This window comes from Triticum dicoccoides, chromosome 2B (genome assembly GCF_002162155.2).
Source record: "Triticum dicoccoides isolate Atlit2015 ecotype Zavitan chromosome 2B, WEW_v2.0, whole genome shotgun sequence".
NCBI lineage: Eukaryota > Viridiplantae > Streptophyta > Magnoliopsida > Poales > Poaceae > Triticum > Triticum dicoccoides.
The window spans coordinates 678,119,101-678,137,660 of NC_041383.1; the positions used below are offsets into that span (position 1 = coordinate 678,119,101).

The window sequence follows — 18,560 nt, forward strand, 5'->3', positions numbered from 1 at the left end:
CTTTTTGATTTGGTAACGACCTCAGCCTTTGTTTGGTAGGCTTATTTTTCTCCATGCAAGAAGGGGGGAATGGATCTGGTTACAAAAAAAATATTCAGTTCATGTTGCATCTTTGATAAATTTGGGCATGTATGAACTGCCGATTTGTTTCAAACTGACTTCCAAATTTGGAGTATGGGGCCTTCAAACAAGAGCTCCAGCTCTGATTAATGTTTTATCTTGTTAGTCTAACATAACAGGATAGAGCTGAAATTAAAGCCTGCATTTCCAATTCCAGTCTAGCATGGTTCCCTGGACTAACTTATAATAATAAAAGAAATCCAACACATTGTTTTCTTGCTGAAGTGAGCAATCATTTATTTTATTTTCCTCAAATTACCATGTCACTTTCTTGCCACTTTGCCAGCTATTGCCGAGATATGCATTGGACCTGGTCCTGGCATGTTTCATGTGCCTTCTGTTTAGTATTGATAATCACCACACGGAACATGTATCTGTCGCAGATGTGTGAGCTATCTGCACGCTTTACAGTTATGCAATGCACGTCGCGTTATGATTCCATTTCTATTGCGATTATTTTCTTATAAGCTCAAGTGCATGTGTACTGGGAGTGTCCAGTTGCTTGTGCTGCGTGCTGACGATGGAATTTTTTCCCCTTCAGTTTCTAACCCTCAAATGGTTTCCTTGCAGTGGCCATCTTGAGAACTATACCAGTGACTACACCGTACAGGTGTTGATAGGTTACTGTGCTGTGTACATTTTCATGCAGACCTTCATGATCCCAGGGACAATATTCATGTCATTGCTTGCTGGTGCTCTATTCGGGCAACTCCGGGGTGTGGCTCTGGTTGTCTTTGCTGCCTCAGCTGGTGCTTCTTCATGCTTTTTCCTGTCGAAGCTGATTGGAAAACCACTGGTGTTCGTGCTGTGGCCAGACAAGCTCACATTTTTCCAGAAGCAGGTAATAAGTTACAGCACCAATATTAGTCAATGTGGTTTTATTTCAACACTGTGTAGTGTCATAACATCTTAATTTTCTGTGGGGATGCTTAAAAATAATTTGGATCACTCTACTCTTTGATTCAAGATCCTTTAGAACTGTGTAGTAACTCTTAGCTGAAAATGGGTGATTTGTCTGCAATTCCAGGTTGCCAAAAGAAGAGAAAAGCTGTTGAATTACATGCTTTTCCTCAGGGTCACCCCAACATTGCCAAATACCTTCATCAACTTGGCATCGCCCATTGTTGATGTGCCCTTCCATACCTTCTTATTGGCAACTCTTATCGGTCTCATCCCAGCAGCCTACGTGACTGTGAGGGTAAAGTTTCTTGCTTCAGATATAATGCATGTCCATATACTGCCCTTGAGTGCGTACAATGTTTGTGCTAACTTCAATCCCACTGCCTGCTTCATTTCTTGTATCCAGGCTGGGATTGCTCTGGGAGAGCTAACATCGCTCAGCGACCTGTACGATACCCAGTCAGTAGCTCTGCTGTTCTTGATCGGGGTGGTCTCGGTCACACCAGCATTGCTGAGCAAGGACGAGGCGCAAGAAAAGGTACCAGAAGTTGCAGCAGGCGCCTCATGAACACCGAAGAGGAGTCACCTAGCCCACCTGTACATACCAAGGCACAGCATGCGGCGGCTTCATTGGATTTGGGCCTACAGGCCTTGTGAGGTGGATAACACATGGTCTGCGAGTTCACACGACGACACAGCAGCATGGCAGGACCTTGGACCCCAAGTCTGCCCATCACCCGCCTGCTGAAGATCTGTGTTGCCATGAGAACACTGTTTCATTTCATGGTCACCCCCCACATTGTTTGTTATGAATGAATCTGGGAAGCACAATGCCCGTCCACAGGCAAGATGCTTCGGATGTGTAGACAAGTAGTGTGTGTGCCGTTCGTCAGCCTGCGATGCTGTTTATTAGATGGAACAGGCAGCTAGTCCAAATCCTTGTATATATATTGACCAGATTCATTCAATCAATATTCAGTGGTTCAATGACAATTTGTCTGTTGCTGTGCCGTTCCCCTTCTTATGTGTAGTTTGATTTTTTTTTTCATTTCTCCTCTTAATCTGCTTGCCATTTTCGTCCCATTTTCTCTGATGTGTGACCATGATGTTGATGTTTTTTTTTCCCCCACTGTATAATGATCATGATCTGTTTTAGGGAAACACCATGATAAAGTTTCCTTTTCTTTTAGATGACATCATGATGAACCTGATAGATACTGTCTAATTTTATTTTATTTTAGCTGGTAGTGTCAAGTTGTGGACCAGTTTTTTTTAACTGGCAAGCTGTTCTCTGAGAGATTAGAGAGGTTTTTCCAGTTGAATTCTAGGGCAACTTCTTTTTTTTAAGTGACGGCAACTTTTTTTTGAGGGGGAATTTTAAGGCAACTAAGGCCAGATATTTGGACGGGCCAAATTGGGGCAGTAAAGCCCAGATGAAGTTTTAAGATGTTTTTTTAGGAGAACTTTTAAGATGGGCTTTGACTGGCCTTGGCCCATCAATGTAGTGGTCACGATCCCGCCGGCTCCATTGGTCAGACAGACCAGCGCACGGACGCGCCGCAAGCCGCCAAGCCGGAGAGCGAAGCACATGCTGGGTCTTCTCCGCCGCCGCGCCCCATCCTCGCCGGCGGCGAGCCTCCAACTAGTGAGTCCTGCTACCGTCCTGCTGTTTGTGTTCCGCTGTCTACCAATCGCTCTGTTAGCTCCGCCTCGTGTACTGCTTTGGTGGATTTGGGAAGTTGTTGGCCGCGAGAAAAATCCAAGGATCCAGATACATGTTGCTTCGCTGTAGAACCCAAACCTGGGTAGGAGGAGTAGATGTAGGGCCAAGCAGAGAAATGGCTATATCATATCGGAGCTCTGTGCTTGTGCGGTGTGTCGTTGGGAAGGTCGGACAGGGGTCAAGGGTCTCGATTAGTGTGGAATTTTAATGAGGCTTCGGTGTAAAACGCGAACTCGTAGTTTCATGAAAAATAGTACTCCCTCCGTCCCAAAATAAGTGTCTTGAGCTTAGTACAAATTTGTACTAGAGCTAGTACAAAGTTGAGACACTTATTTTGGGACAGAGGGAGTAGTATATTTCGATTGTTTCTGCTTGCGATGGTGAAGTCCGATTGCACTTTTTGGTGATCCTGTCGTGATATTTTGGCCTCTGAAATGTGCAGTTCCAGTGCTGTTACCATGGAAGCAGCGAGAGACTATTGCCTTGCCGAGGTAAGTTTGGGATCTAGCCATACCGTACTCCTCTTTTCCTAGTTTTTAATCACTGGCGACCAGAAACAGAAGATTAGATCATACCATGGCTTAATAGCTTCCTACTTCAGTTATGCTCTTCATTCTCATTGGTTCAGTCAATTATAATTGTTTGCACTTCTTTCGCCTACTCCGCATTGCACAGAGAAGACCAGGAAGTTTCATATGGTCTCAATTGGGCTATTGCTGCGAGAGGTGTCGTCGTAAAAGACAAGGTCTTCTATAACTTGGAGCCGTCAGAGCTTCAGAAAAGTGGTACTACTTATGCAGGTATATACAAATTAGTGCCGTTTAGTCATGATGTGTATATTTACATTTGATGCTGCAGATGTATAACCTGGTACTTGTTTCTGGAGCATGCAGAGCGTTTGTCTGGTACTCCACTTCATGTTAAAGGAAATGTCATCGGTGGCTTCCCTGATATTTCAGGAGCTCAATTTGCAAAGCTTCTGAAACAGGTAGGTTATTTATTTATTATCATTTTACTCTCCATGGCTAGGTGACACAATGATTCTCATGAACTGACGGAAATTCAGAAGCACCGTTGGCCTCATTTTGTCAGCTGACAGAATTTTAACTTACTACTTTCCAGTTGAGCTTCAGTGTCAATGTGTTTGATTGTCTGTTTGCTTCTGTTAGGTGACCTTTCACCTTTCATCCATCTCAAGTCTTTATGTCCAAGATGGTGCCATTGGTTCCTCTGCTGAATGCGATGCAAAGGTCCGTGTTATTAGTGACAACCCCTCTGCCATCATGTCACTCTCCGGTATTCTTCAGAAAATACCAGACCGTGCGATTTCCCACGACACATGCCCTTTGACTATATATGTTTCCAGTTCCATCAGGTAATTTATCTTGTTAGTTCTTCTACGCATGATGTAATTTGTGCATGCATTCAAGTTGCCACCAAGAGCTCAGAGCATTAACTGTAGTTGGCCATAACATAAGACTGATGTCGTCTATTGTCTTTCTTGTCGTGCATTGCTTAACAGCACCAACGTCAGGAATGCTCTGGGTTCAGGGACACGATATGCAAATGGAGTTGCAGTGGCAGACATAGAGCGCTCATCACTTATCCTATGTGGTAAAGCATTTGCTGATTCCGCGATGCTAAAAGATGCTCTTTCCGCTTTGGCTGCCCCTGTACTGTCTGCAAGAGGAGGCCTCCCCGTCCCTGGCTGGTAGATTCTGCCTGATATTTCTTTTTACCCTTTCCCTAAATATGGTATTCATCTTCCATACTGTGTGTATCAGGCTTCTGTCTTCTTGCGCTTCTGTTGTACTGCTGTTTGCTCCAGTGGAGGTCATCAAGTCCTGCTCCGAAATTCAGGATGTTCTTGTGTCCACTGATAGCGGTGTAGTTATCTCTTCTAAACAATCCAGTGTGCTTTTCCCAACAAAGTCAAGAGCACCACAGTTGTTTACCAAACCAGCTACAGTGGTTGTTGTATCATCTGATAGGTAATGGAGAGCATGTGCTTCATGGGTACAAGTAGCAAGTTAACAGCATTTAATGGTGTGTGTTTCTGGATGGTTAAAATGAGAAGGAATGAGACATTATATCTGCAGTGCTAACAATATGTTACCTTCTTCTGTACTTTCAGCACTGATGCCCTACCATTGGTATCAAAGCTCACTCCAGGTCAGGCAGCTTACCATTTCTTAGCAGGATATGAGGATGGTAAATTTGTCCCAGCTTACAACAGGGCCCCCTCTCCTTTTGACCAGCTTGCCCTCGCAAATTCCTTATTTCTGCATGTATGTTGCATAATTTCCTTGCTTTTTTCCTCTCTAGTCTTTAGCTACCCTTTATTACAACAATTGTTGGTTTAGTATGAACGTGAGAACGTCAAATCTGAGAAAGTCGAGTCTCTACCCTTGCAGTTGAAAAAAGACAAGACACCAACTTATCTGATCAATGCCAAGAGTTCCGGAAAGCAAATTGACGGTACAGTTAACATTTAGCGTCCCCTCCATTCATTATTCTGTTTGATTTTCTGGAACGGAGGACACTTCAGACACTATGAATTGCAGGCAAGGACTTGATGAAACTAATCGAGCTGGCGCAATCTAACGACATGCCAGACAGCAGCAAGCCTGAGGACACTAGAGGTAAATAGCTGTTATGGCACCAAACATATAGTCAACACCAACCATCTAGTGTCGTACTCGTTTTTCTGTCGTTGAAGTACATGCCGTTTGATTGCAGTGGCTGAACTCAAGGGGAAGTACAGGGGCTTTATATCCGGCAAGTTTGGCAAATATTTACCCGAGGAGTTCTCATTCTGATAGATACAAGTGTTAAAACCTAATACTGTGCAGCTGCAGTGTACGGTGGTTTTACGCCGGGTCCTAGATAGGCTTTTGCGTTCTAAATTGAACTGAGATAGGCTCCCCCAATCTCCTTCCTGAACAAGAAATGCATCATTAGCTTTGTCTCCTCTTGGTATTGGGATGCAGAGCTGCTGTGCCTTCATAATAAACTCATTAGCAAGCTCTGTACAAGCAGTCATTAGTTTTGTAGGTACACTCCAGACCTCCAGTTTTGCTTCTCGGTGTACCTCTGGCCTCAGTTTTCCTCTCCTGCGTTGTTCACCTTGCTGTGGAGACGCTTCACACCAGTACTTCATGGCCCCAGTGAGCGTCGTGAGCCCCTGTTGTTACAAATACGAAGGTGAGTGCGGCGTCTCAAGGACTCAGAGGCCGGTGCCTGCCACTCCGGACACATGCCATTGCCATGTACTCCCTCCGTTCGGAATTACTTGTCTCCGAAATGGATGTATCTAGAACTAAAATACATCTAGATACATCCATTTCTACGACAAGTAATTCCGGACGGAGGGAGTAGTAGGAATATTGAGCCCTGCTCCTCTGTTTACCGCAGATTGCAGAGATGTCAGGGCTTTCACAGGGTTTCAGTGAGGACTGATGCTGCGCTGCGGTCCCCTTCCGTTCTTCTCTTTATCTTATCTTACTTATCTCCATCCATTCACAAGACAACAAGCGGGGGCAGCAGTAGACGCCGCTCCCAATTAGACGTGCACCACGCATATCATCACCGGACGCATTTGGCCGTTTATAGTGTTTTGGCATATGCTGGGTGACTGAAAATCAAACTGGCATTGGCGGGCGGCGAGAGGCGCTCGTTGTAGATTTGCAGTAGGCCTCGTGTTTTTGTGCTGCATGTACAACGCTCTGTCGCTGCCACATTACTGTCACTCCTTTGCCGCACATTAACTGAACCAAAAGCACGTTGCATATCAATTCTGCTGTACATACACAACACATTGCCTACTAATTTGATGGCCTTTGTACTGAGCGGCCATCCTTCAGAGACAGACTAGCCCACCCCCCAAGGTACCACTACCACCACCCATCTGGAGCCAATAATTTGCGAGTGCATTTTGTCATGGAAAGTTCATCCCTCCACCATAGGACCTACAGTGAGTAGAGCTCCAACATGTACTACATCTTTGTGAGTTGTGACTCACATGAACGATGCATAATGCATGCATCGTAGTGCAGCCTCCCCTCTTGTGCCGGCCTTTTCAGCTCGGGTGGTTGGGAGAAATGTGGAGGAACAGCAAAAGGGTTAGCTGGAGTGGAGCAAACCCCATTATTTGATTGATGAGCAACAGCTTTGGTCCTCCTCCATCAGCTGGTACAGCAGCTTTACCCAATTGCAATTGCCACCATCATCTCTGTGACAACAGGTCAACAGTAACATGAAGAGAGCACCATGATAGCACTCCTTCAAATCATCTTTGCTCAAAGAATTAAAAAAAAACTGCATTCATTTGGAAATCTCTGTTCCATGTACAACAACATTACCCAGGGCATATGTATGAATAAATACAATCACTATGACTACAGCATGAATCATCATCACTGAACTTACACAAATGCAAGAAACAAACGCATGGCTGTAAATACAATCGGCCGGCTCTTTTGTATTTCTCTGAAACACCCAACACTTGCTTTACCATGATGACAGACTCAGAAAACTAGAGGCATGGGTGGGTGGCTAGTCAAAGAAAGGAGATGTCACATAGCATACAACAAAGGAACAACATAAGATGGTGGTCTTGTGCTAATTTGAGCTCTTTTTCTTCAGTAAGCCGCTAAATTTAAATTTCTTCTTCTTTTGCTGCTGCTGTTTGGTTGGCGACCTGATGCCGTTGTTTAGCTTTGCGGACTGCAGCCCGTTGCTGTCGAGGGCGGAGTCTCCCTTGTTGGACTCTAGGTCGACTTCGGACTCGCCGTCGTTCTCCTTCTCCTTGGACGAGTCGTAGTCGGTGACCTTGCTGTTCTCCCACATCTTGGCAACCACCACGACCGGTTCGTCGTCCACACCGCCTCCATTCTCGTTATCTTCTTCCTTGTTGCCACCATTTGTTGTTCCATTCGGCACTAGATAAGAGAGCTCCTTTATCTTCTCAGAAGCAGCTGATTCCTTTGCCTGCAAGTCCTCGTTCTCCTCTTGTATGTTCTGTAATTCGTTCTCTTTGTCTAATAGTTTATCCTTCAATTGCCGGGTCTCGGCCTTGGCTTCCTCGCTAGCCTTGTTGGCTTCAACTAGCTGAGCCTCCAGATGACTCATCTTCTCCAGCAGCTCAGTATTTTCAGTTTCTTTCTCATTCACCACGGCCAAGTACTTGTCCATTTGAGCTTTGATAGCAACAATCTCTTCTTCCGACTTCCTAATGGAGTTGACAAAACTTAGCTCTTTGGACTGCCATTCCTCAGAAACGTTCTTAGCTTCTGCCTCCATTCTCTCAACAGACTTCTTGAGGCAAACTTTCTCATAGTTTACTTCATCAAGCATCACCTCATAGCTCTCCTTGGCATTCTGCAGACTATTGTTGAGTTCCTCTACTTGTGCCCGAGCGCGCTCGATCTCTTCCTGTTTGATGAGGTATTTCTCCTGCGCCTCTCTGGATTCAGCTGACATCTCGTGCAAGGCAGAGGCCAGACCCTCCATTGCCTTCTTAACCTTCTCGACTTCATCTTTGCTAGCGTCTAGCTCCTTGGCTAGCTCGTTCTTTTGTTCAGTCAGGGCCGCGATTTCTGAACTTGCAAGCTGGTCATTGTTCAGCGCCTCTGTTTTCTCCTTTTCTACTTCCTGTAGCTTCAACCTTAGCTCTTCGATCTCCGCAATTAGGTCAGCTGCATCTTTCTCTGCAGCATCAAGACGTTCGCTTGTCACGTCAATTTCTTCCTTGAGCCTGGTCACCTCATCCTCCAAGGATCTGACGTTGTCATGAAGTACAGCAGCTTCAGATTCTTTGTCTTTAAGCAAAGTGCTTGTTTCATCTAATTCTTCCATCACTGAATCCAGAGACTTGCCTTTCAAAATGAGTGACTGGTCGGCTTCCTCCAATTGGAACTCCAACAGCTGCACCTTCTTCTTGAGTTGATCAGCTAACTCGTCTGACTTTGAGCATTCCTTCTTGGCATTAGCAACATCAACTCTAAGCTGTTCAACCACACCCTCCAGTTCAATCACCTTCTTCTCAGCTAGCTTTGCTTTCTCCAGTTCAAGCTTCAACACAGAATTCTCTGCCTCAAGCTTCCCAATTTTGTCAGCAGCTTCCCTCGACTTGCTCTCCACCTCGGAATCAAGCAGCCCCTTCAGGCGCTCCACCTCCGCGTTGAGGAGCTCGATTTTCTGAGTGTTCACCTCGCAAGCCCTCATGGCATCATCTGCCTGGCTAAGCGCCCAGTTCTTGGCATCAATTGCATCTGCCAGCTCATACCTTGCCTTCTCAAGCTGCTCCACCGTCGAATGCAGCGCAGCGGCGTCAGCCTCCTGCTGGCTCTGCATGCTCTTCAGCTTCTTCCGCAGCTCATCTTCCACGCCTTGCGCAGAATCATCATTGCTCAGCTGCTCCGCTTCCATGGAATGGACCTTCTGGATCTCCACGGTCCTGCTCTGCACATCGAGCGCCTCCTTGAGCTTCGCATTGGCCTCATCGGCCACCTTCTTTGCGCACTCCAGCTCCTCCAGAACCTTGCCCTTCTCTTCCTCCTTCTCCACCAACTGACCCATGGCCTTCTTCAGCGCCTCTTGGACGGCATCAAGTTGCGCCTGGAGCTCCTGGGACGGCTTCGCGGCCTGCGGCTCCGGAGACGGCTTTCCGGCCTTCCCTTGTTTCTGCAAACCAAATAGACCACTACTAAGATTCCACTAAAAGCATGAAGCTTCGTGCATCACAAGCAGAGGAGGAATCGTGCGTACCTCTGGAGGAGGAGGGGTGGTGGCGGTGGTCCGGGTGGGGGTGGCGCCCTTGGGCGACTTGCGGTCGGCGGACCTGGGAGACTTGTCGGCCGTGCGCGGCGCGCTCGGCGGCGTGCCATGGGCGGCATTCGCCTTGGGGACCGCCGGCTTCCGCGGCCTGTCGCCCTTGGGTGTCGGCGGCGTCTCGCCCCTGGGTGTCGGTGGCGTGCCCTTGCCGTTGCTCTTGGCCTCCGGCTTGCCGCTCGGCTTGCTGCCGACCTTACCCTCCGGCTTGCCGTCGCCCTTGGCGTCGGCCAGGCCAGATCTGCTCACCAGATAAAGCAAAAACACACCGTCAGATCAAGAACTTGGCAGCTCCACCCCCAACCACCAAGATCCGAACCAGATCTATGCTATGCTCCAGGAAACCAAGCAAGCATGCTACCAAGAACCACCGTGCCCATGCCCACCCATCACTCCAAAATAAGAACAGCGATAAAAGAATCGTTGCAGAATGCACTGAGCGTCGGCGGATGACTCACTTGCTCCTAGCGCCCAGCATTGTGGACTCCCCGCCGCCGCCGCCGCTGCTCCGGCTGCTACCCGGCGCGTCCAACCACGAGGCCCGCTCAGCGAACGCTAAGTCGGAGGAGGTAGGAGTGGTGGGTGAGGGGGGAGGTGGTGTTTTCTCTGTTTGGGTGGGCGGTTATGGCAGGCAGAGTAGCTCCGTCCGTCTGCGGCTAGTAGAAGAAGATGGAGGAGTGGAGGGGGGAGGGGAAGAGGGGAGGCCAGGTGGGGCTGTGGAATTTCACTCGATGAAGACAAGTGAAAAAAGAGAGGAGAGGGAAAAAGCAGGTTTTGATCAGTGTCTCTTGTGGGGCAGTTCCCGCTCGCATTAACCTTTCCAGCTTTGCTGCTTCTGTTTTTATCCCATGGAGGGAGGTGAAGTGAAGGACAAGGCAGCACGCAGGAGTGAGATGTGTTAATCACAGTGTTTAATTAGTACTCCGAGGTTGAGGTTGCGGCTGCGGCTGCGGCTGCGGCATCACTTTCGCTAACCACCTCCCCGTTCTAATTCTATTCTGTGGAAGTGGAACCTCATAAAGCGTAGCGGCAGCCAATTCTTTCCCTCTTTTTCTTTTTTGGTTTTGGTGTGCGTGTGCGTGTGCGTGGGCGGAGATGAAGAAAATAAAGCCGCATAAATGCCATCCCTTGTTTTTATTCGCCTATTGGTGTTCTTTTTATCGTTATTTTTAGCCCTTGATAGTGTTAAGTGCAGTATGGTCCCTGCTGCTCGGAGAATTGACGTTGCCATTCGACAGAAAAACGCATGAAAGGTGGGAGTAGTATACTCAAACTGGGCTTCCTCTTATTTTATTTTCCCCAGCTTTTCACGAGACATCACCTGTCTAGTATGGCCTATGCTATTGCGTAGTGTGGCTTTGCTGGCGAGACGTGACGCTTGAACCGCGACTCATCAGTGACCCAAATGCGTGCGGCGGCAGTTCAATTTAGGTGATCGCCCAGTGCAATTTAGGACGCACGCACGCACGCACGCAGTCGTGCCATGCAAGTGTCGGAAGGGGAAACGGACGGTGATGGCTTTGCGGGCGATCGCCGGGTCGGTGCGTCGCCTTGCGCTTCCCGGCGGGTGCGGGTTTCCGGGAAACTCGTGGAGCGCACAAGCGCAGCCGCGGCGCGGCAAGGAAGGAAGGAACCGACACCCCTATGCGCGCTGCCGCTGCGTGCGTGATCGGGAAGCTGGATTTGTTTAAGCACGCGACTTTCACGATGGGAGGACTCCTGCGACGACGACATGGACGGGGACAGGGGCACGTCGCGGCGGTGCGGTGTGGTCTAGTCGCGGGATAACTCTCTTTGGAATTTGGGCACGGTGGTGCGCGGTGGACAGATGGCTCGGGAGTAGGGAGATGCCGTGGTAAAAACTCTGAAGGCCACCCCATCTTATTGGGGTGCGTCCGTTTGAGATAGAATGAATGAATAGCACGGTCCAACGCGCGGTCCCAAACGACAAATGTCCGGATTTCGTCCGTTTTTGACCCATCCTCGGCTCAAACTTACGCTCAATTTGGGATGAAACGGACATCACGCAGACGGGCTTGCCGCACGCCCTTGTCCTCCGTGGCCCGCGTGTCAGGGACACAAGTAGTCCCATTCGATTCCAACGCCTCCACCTCCTCTCCCGCCCCATCTCGCCGACGGCGCCACCGCTATTCTCCGGCCGCCTCCTCACCACGCACCCCTCGGTCGTCCATACAAACCATGTCTCGACATGGCCGCCACCAGCCCGCGCTTTCGCCCTAGTTTTGGTCGTCGATCGGAGGAGGTTTGGCCGTCGCCGTCGTAGCCGGCGGCAGAGTGGATACGACCGTAGGCGACGTACCACAGCGGCCACGACAGCTTCCGACGAGTGCTCCAGAGCGGCCAATAGCCGTCCGCCAACCACCCCTGCATCGAGGTGATCATCGCGACCTCTTTGCCACCACGACCGCAAGGTGTTCGACATTGAAGATGAGTTTTTCTTCCACCACTTCACTTGTTCATCGGACGATTCGTCGTCGGATAATGAAGATCTTGTGGTGGCTGCACTGATGGTTCACGACCACATTCAACGGCAGCTTCCTCGGTACATGGGGTCACTCCCTGGCCGTGCTCCCAACCTGAACCACAATAGGGAGAGAGGCCACGCCCTGCTCTATACCGATTACTTTGTGAACACCCCGCTCTTGAAGTCGGATAAATTTCGTCGCCCTTTTCGTATGGCAAGGCATGTGTTGAATCATATTCGAGAGGGAGTGGTTGCTCATGACCCATACTTCGAGTGCAAGACGGATGCCCTTGGCAAGCTTGGATTCTTTTCTTAACAGAAATGCACCGCGGCCATCCACATGCTTGCATATGGAATTCCAGGCGATCTGGTGGATGAGTATGTGTGTATGAGTGAGACAACATGTCTGATGTCAATGTACAAGTTCTGTCAGGCTGTGATCGAGGTGTTTGGCCCTGAGTACTTGAGGCAGCCAACTGCCGCCGATACAGAGAGATTGTTGGCGACCAACGCAGCTAGAGGCTTTCCAGGCATGCTTGGCAGCATAGATTGTATGCACTGGGAGTGAAAGAATTGTCCATTTGCTTGGCAGGGCCAGTACAAGGGGCATGTCAAAGCGTGCATTGTCATATTAGAAGCGGTGGCTTCGCAGGATCTTTGGATATGGCATTCTTTCTTCGGCATGGCAGGTTATCACAATGATATCAACGTGCTGCAGCGTTCTCCAGTCTTCGCAAGGCTTGCAGAAGACCACTCCCCACCTATCAACTTTGAGATCAACGGCCACCAGTACAACAAGAGATATTATCTAGCTGGTGGTATATATCCTCAGTGGTTGAGGGAGTCCTGGATAAGGGGGTATCCGGACAGCCGGACTGTATACTTTGGTCGGACTATGAAGATACAAGACAGAAGACTTCGTCCCGTGTCCGGATGGGACTCTCCTTGGCGTGGAAGGCAAGCTTGGCGATTCGGATGTAGATCTCCTCTGTAAACCGACTCTGTGTAACCCTAGCCCCCTCCGGTGTCTATATAAACCGGAGGGTTTAGTCCGTAGGACTGATCATCATTATCAACAACAATCATACCATAGGCTAGCTTCTAGGGTTTAGCCTCTCTGATCTCGTGGTAGATCAACTCTTGTAATACTCATATCATCAAGATCAATCAAGCAGGAAGTAGGGTATTAGCTCCATCGAGAGGGCCCGAACCTGGGTAAACATCGTGTCCCCAGTCTCCTGTTACCATTAGCCTTAGACGCACAGTTTGGGACCCCCTACCCGAGATCTGCTGGTTTTGACACCGACATTGGTGCTTTCATTGAGAGTTCCTCTATGTCGTCGTCGCAAGGCTAGATGGCTTCTCCAACCTTCAACCACGCTGTCCTGGGTGAGACTTTTCTCCCCGGACAGATCTTCGTGTTCGGCGGCTTCGCACCGCGGGCCAATTCGCTTGGCCATCTGGAGCAGATCGATAGCTACGCCCCTGGCCATCAGGTCAGGTTTGGAAACCTAAACTACACTGCCGACATCCGCGGAGACTTGATCTTCGACGGATTCGGGCCTGTGTCAGGAGCGCCGAACAATCACGACGAGCATGACCTAGATCTGCAGTCGGACGGTATTCGGAACATCGCACCTGCCATTGCTCCGGACTTTGTTCCAGAGCAGGTCGTGCCTTCCGAGGACGGGTGGATGGACCCCGCCCCGAAGGCCGCATCCTCATCAGCGTTGGAGCCGAACACAGACTCCTCTCCTCAGGGAATCTATACCTCCGGACCCCCGGACTCATCTCCGGTAGTGTGTTCCGGACCGCGCGCGTCCGTGCCCATCGAATCTAATTGGGCTCCAGTCATGGAGTTTGTCGCCGCGGATATCTTTCAGCACTCACCCTTTGGAGACGTGTTGAATTCATTAAGGTCTCTTTCTTTGTCAGGAGACTCCTGGCCGAACTATGTCCGGCTCGAGTGGGAAGCTGGCGACGAAGAAATTCGTGACCCACCCACCACCCACTTAATAGCCACGGTTGATGACTTAATTGACGTGCTTAACTTTGACTCCGAAGACATCGATGGTATAGACGATGATGCGGGAGAAGAATAGGAACCACCACCCACAGGGCGCTGGACTGCCACCTCTTCATATGATATATACATGGTGGATACTCCCAAAGAAACCAATGGCGACAAGGCAACGGGAGATAACCCCTCGGGGAAGAAAGCAAAACATGGGCGTCATCGGCACCGCTCCAAGCCTCGCCACAACAATACCGGCACTGGAGAAGAAAATCCAGAGGGTGCCGAAGAGGAATACGATCCTGATCAGCCCACCTTCGATCAAGCCGAACAGGAACACGGGTTGGCTAGCCCAGATGAACAGGCGACGAACAGATACTTGGAGGACGATAACTATATGCCTCCCTTCGAAGACGAGGTGAGCCTCGGTGACGACAATTTCGGCGTACAAGAGAATCAAATAAAGCAGGAGCACTTCAAGCGCCGGCTTATAGCCACTGCAAGAAGCCTGAAAAAGAAACGTCAGTAGCCTCAAGCTGATAAAAATCTGCCCACAGACAGACGGACTAAGGCCCGAGCAGCCGAAGAATATAGACTCGAGCGCTGAACAAAATACTACCCAAAGCGAGGCTACTACCTCAATTCGAGGAGGCGGCACTAAAAATCAAACGCATGCCTACACCCCGCCTACAACACACTACGGCAAGGGGCTGCACACAAGACCAGCATTACACACTAAACAGCAACATAGCAAGCACCCCGGACGCATCAGTGGACAAAAACAGAGTCTACAAACCTTGGTGCCACAAATACAAGCGTCCCAAGGCAAAAAATGGCGCCCAGGGAATGGTGATCAACACAGGAGCCTGTAATCCTCAACCCGTTGAGTGGGAGAAGAGACTTCAACATCTTAATCCGGCCCCCTCCAGCTTGAACTGCATACTTGACCGCCCATGTCAAATTCACGGCACCCCAGGAGCAGCAGCCAATCATACCCATAGAGAATGCTGGGTCTTTAAACAATTCAGCAGGCCGACGCCGGAAGGGGCATGAAGAAGCCCAGCTTATCAAATCTAGGGACCGATCACTCAAGGATCAGACCCACAAGAAAAACTCATTTTAGAGTGTCACAAAAAGGCGAAAATGCCACCTTGGCCCCGCCACCCCGGAGATGGTCTTCGGATAGCCCAAAAGGATATACCAACTCTTGGTCTTATACCTCTAGGCAGTAGCTATTCAGCACCGCCAGGATACACTACGACTAAACGCATTATCACCCAAGACTCACGTGATGACATCACAATTACGGTCGAGACCAAGCTCCGCCTCGGAGCCGAAGAATATTCGGCTGCTTTATTCACTGGATCAGCGAGTCACGGTTTTTTCAATTGAACCTAAATTCGACAACCGCACTCCCGGACACCCGATAAGGGAGTCTGAACTACTTCATGATACCCCAACCTAATCATAGCTAATACAAATCCTTCAGCGTAAGCCAAACGGATCACATCCACGGCTCAGCCACCGCTCACACACGCCTCTTAAGCATTACTTGCAGGTTCGCCCTCGCCCACAGTTGGACCGGCGACTTGGAGTCAGCTCGGACGCACACATAGAGGATGTCCACCCCACCCAAATACAACCCGGATATTCCTCCGGACTCGCGCACAGCCAACCGCCGCCCGGCCCCAACAGGTTCTGCCGTCATGCCTCTCTTTTATAACATGCACCGTACTCATACACATAGACGTATTACTTAAATACAACATGTAGAGTCATTTGACGCTTATCTGTTATTTCTCAACAACATTTTTGTCCTAACGGCATCCGAATATCGTGTTATGCCTTGGAACGCCAGGGGCTTCCTTGCACCCGTACTACGGCGACTAAAGTCCGAACACCTTTTCGGTCGTTCGGCACCCCGAACTTATAGCATTATATGCATCAGCTTCGAATCATGTCTTGGGTCATTGGTTGGGTTTGCCCGGCTCCCATGTTTTGGTACCTTACGTTCCGCAATATCGGCTAAGGTAGCGTTGGGAGAACTACTGCGATTGTGTCCCGGTTCTGCCAGACGAACGCCTCAGTAGAGAAAGCCGAAAACCGACTGTCATGATAAGGCGAGAGCTGGTCAGCTGTTCGAGAGGTTGTAAAATCTTTAAGGATTTATTCTGCATAAGGCCATAATAAAATGCAGCATCCGAAGGATCAGTTCATCGATCAGGCGCTATTAGAGCCCCCCGTGCGGTCTTCCGAACACCAGGGGCTGCGCCTTCCATACTCGAATTCCTATGGCTAAGTGAGAGTAATAAAGCCCTATAGTTCGATTGCCTGGTTCGCTGTGCTGAACACCTCCTTCATGGACCCAAGAATGGGATAAAGAGTGTTCAGGTGTATCCCGAACACCCCCGTAGTTCCTGTGTGGGGGCAGAAGCCGACGACTGGCCAACTCTCAATACTAACATATTAAACGGCCGCGCAAGAACCAAATTTACACATAACAGACACCTACATATAAGTGACTCTGTTTTGCCTTACAAAGGATAGTACAACTGCTTTCAGGGAAAAATAATGTCTTTCGTACATTCCTCAGCCACGAGGCGGGCACCTTTTAGGACGCCATCATAATATAGTTCGGGCTTGCGGTGCTCCTTCCCCTCCAGTGGCCCCTCGGTCATCAGCTTCTTAGCGTCAAGCTTCCCCCATTGCACTTTTGCACGGGCAAACGCCATTCGTGCCCCTTCTATGCAAACCGACCGCTTAATGACGTCCAGCCGAGGGCAGGCCCTCCCAATCCGCTTCACGAGCCCGAAGAAACTGCTCGGTATGGGCTCGGCGGGCCACAACCGGATAATCAAATCCTTCATGGCTAGTTCGGACGCTTGATGCAGCTCGATCAGCTGTTTTAGCTGGTCGACAAACGACACCGGATAGTTCGGTGCCAGATACTGCGACCAGAAGAGCTTCTCTGTAGTTCCTTCTTCTCAGCTCGACAGAATTGGGCAGCATCAGATATGCTGCGCGGCAAATCCGCGAACGCTCCTGAAAAAATTAGGATTCAATGGGTCACCATGAATCTCCCATGCGAAAGCGTAAGGCACCTTGAGAAAACAAAACCCCCTTACCAGCCGCAATCTTCCGCGCCTCCTGAATATCCTTCAGCGCGGCCTGGGCTTCCTCCCGAGCCTCACCCGCGGTCTGGAGAGCTTGGGCGAGTTCGGATACTTTCAATGATAGACTCTGCTCCAAGCTCTCGTTTCTTCCTACGGCCTCCTGAAGCTCTCGTTCAGCTTCCGCGACCCTCGCCTCGTGTTTCTCACGGAGAGTCCGCTCCGCGGCCGCATTCTTTTCGGCCAAGGTAACAACCTTCTTGAGCGCCTCAATTTCGGCATTCGCCCTTAGAGCGCGCGATATATATACTTTAATATAGTCACAACTACTTACTTGTGGCAAAACTTATTAAAAGTTTTCAAAACATACCTTGTTTCTCCTCCAGCTACTTCTTCACTCGGCCGAGTTCTTCTTCGGCCCGTACCAGACTCTGCTTGAGTCCGGACACTTCCGCAGTATGAAAGGAGGCAGTCGTCGCAGACACCTGGTTCACAAAAAATATATATGTCATTAGCTAAGTCTCCTGCGGACGGGAAGTTGATCCCCTGTCTGGTTCCTGTCCTCTCCGAACAGTGTATCAGGGGCTACTATCTATACTATGACAGTCTTCTACACATACCTCCAAGCCTTTTATAAGGCTAATGCAGGATTCATTCAGTCCGCTCTCGGTGGCCTGAATCTTTCTATCACCATGCCCATAAGGGCACGGTGTTCATCAATGATAGACGCACTCTCCAGTGCTGTCGATAGGCCGCCTGACACCTTTGGTTGGACAGAGGTCGCAGGCGGAGTAGGATCGCCCTCTCTAGTCAAAAGGGGCTGCTTGCCTAATCTCGGAGCCTTCAGGGTTTTCGGGATTGTGTCCGGCTGCGGGCCGGATCCACGATCTCCCCCGCCGTTGATATTCATGGGAACCGCCGCTCCCGCGCGTCTGGCCCCCGAGGTGCGCCCCTGGCTCAGGTCCTTTTTTGACGACACCTTGGTGTCACAGCCAGGCTTTGGGGAAGGGACCCTGGGAGGGGCCTCACTCTGTAAGGCATCGGAACTCAACGAGTCCTCTGATGAGGCCTGTTGGGCCGGAGACCTCGCCGAACTGTAAAAAGTACGATGCCAATCAAAATACTGCATTCTAGTAAATTCTGGATGCATGGATGTGTCTGGATTTTGTGCACTTACAATTTTACCAGGGGCTGGGCCCTGGGATCCCACTCCGGGCTGCTGTTCGTAGCCGTGGTGGACGCTTCGGGGACAGATGTTCTTCCCCTCTTAGGCGAATCTGCCTCTAAGGATGAGGAGGCTGCCCTTTTCTTCCTCCCCCTCGTAAGGGACTCGGGCTCTTCTTCCTCCTCCTCCTCATCCTCATCCTCTTCCTCCTC

General features: G+C 49.8%; 3 protein-coding genes across 3 annotated transcripts in view; 2 read left to right on the plus strand and 1 right to left on the minus strand.

Moving 5' to 3' along the window:
- LOC119365558 (uncharacterized membrane protein At4g09580-like) overlaps positions 1 to 2,019 on the plus strand; it is a 2,880-nt gene extending 861 nt beyond the window's left edge. The window contains exons 2-4 of the mRNA XM_037631197.1: positions 691 to 961; positions 1,148 to 1,318; positions 1,427 to 2,019. Of these exons, the coding sequence (XP_037487094.1) occupies positions 691 to 961; positions 1,148 to 1,318; positions 1,427 to 1,588 (604 nt within the window). The 3' untranslated portion in view covers positions 1,589 to 2,019. The remainder of the gene's footprint in view (positions 1 to 690; positions 962 to 1,147; positions 1,319 to 1,426) is intronic.
- A 540-nt stretch (positions 2,020 to 2,559) lies between these two features.
- On the plus strand, positions 2,560 to 5,852 carry LOC119365559. Its single transcript, XM_037631198.1, has 11 exons — positions 2,560 to 2,665; positions 3,186 to 3,234; positions 3,424 to 3,543; positions 3,637 to 3,731; positions 3,913 to 4,118; positions 4,266 to 4,454; positions 4,528 to 4,734; positions 4,878 to 5,031; positions 5,158 to 5,221; positions 5,308 to 5,385; positions 5,483 to 5,852. The coding sequence occupies exons 1-11, from the start codon at positions 2,609 to 2,611 to the stop codon at positions 5,560 to 5,562; spliced, it is 1,299 nt and encodes a 432-aa protein (XP_037487095.1). The 5' UTR covers positions 2,560 to 2,608; the 3' UTR covers positions 5,563 to 5,852.
- A 1,197-nt stretch (positions 5,853 to 7,049) lies between these two features.
- LOC119365560 (WEB family protein At5g16730, chloroplastic-like) lies at positions 7,050 to 10,311 on the minus strand. Its single transcript, XM_037631199.1, has 3 exons — positions 10,033 to 10,311; positions 9,512 to 9,815; positions 7,050 to 9,427 (listed from the first exon to the last, which is right to left on the minus strand). The coding sequence occupies exons 1-3, from the start codon at positions 10,050 to 10,052 to the stop codon at positions 7,364 to 7,366; spliced, it is 2,388 nt and encodes a 795-aa protein (XP_037487096.1). The 5' UTR covers positions 10,053 to 10,311; the 3' UTR covers positions 7,050 to 7,363.
- Between the last annotated feature and the right edge of the window lie 8,249 nt (positions 10,312 to 18,560).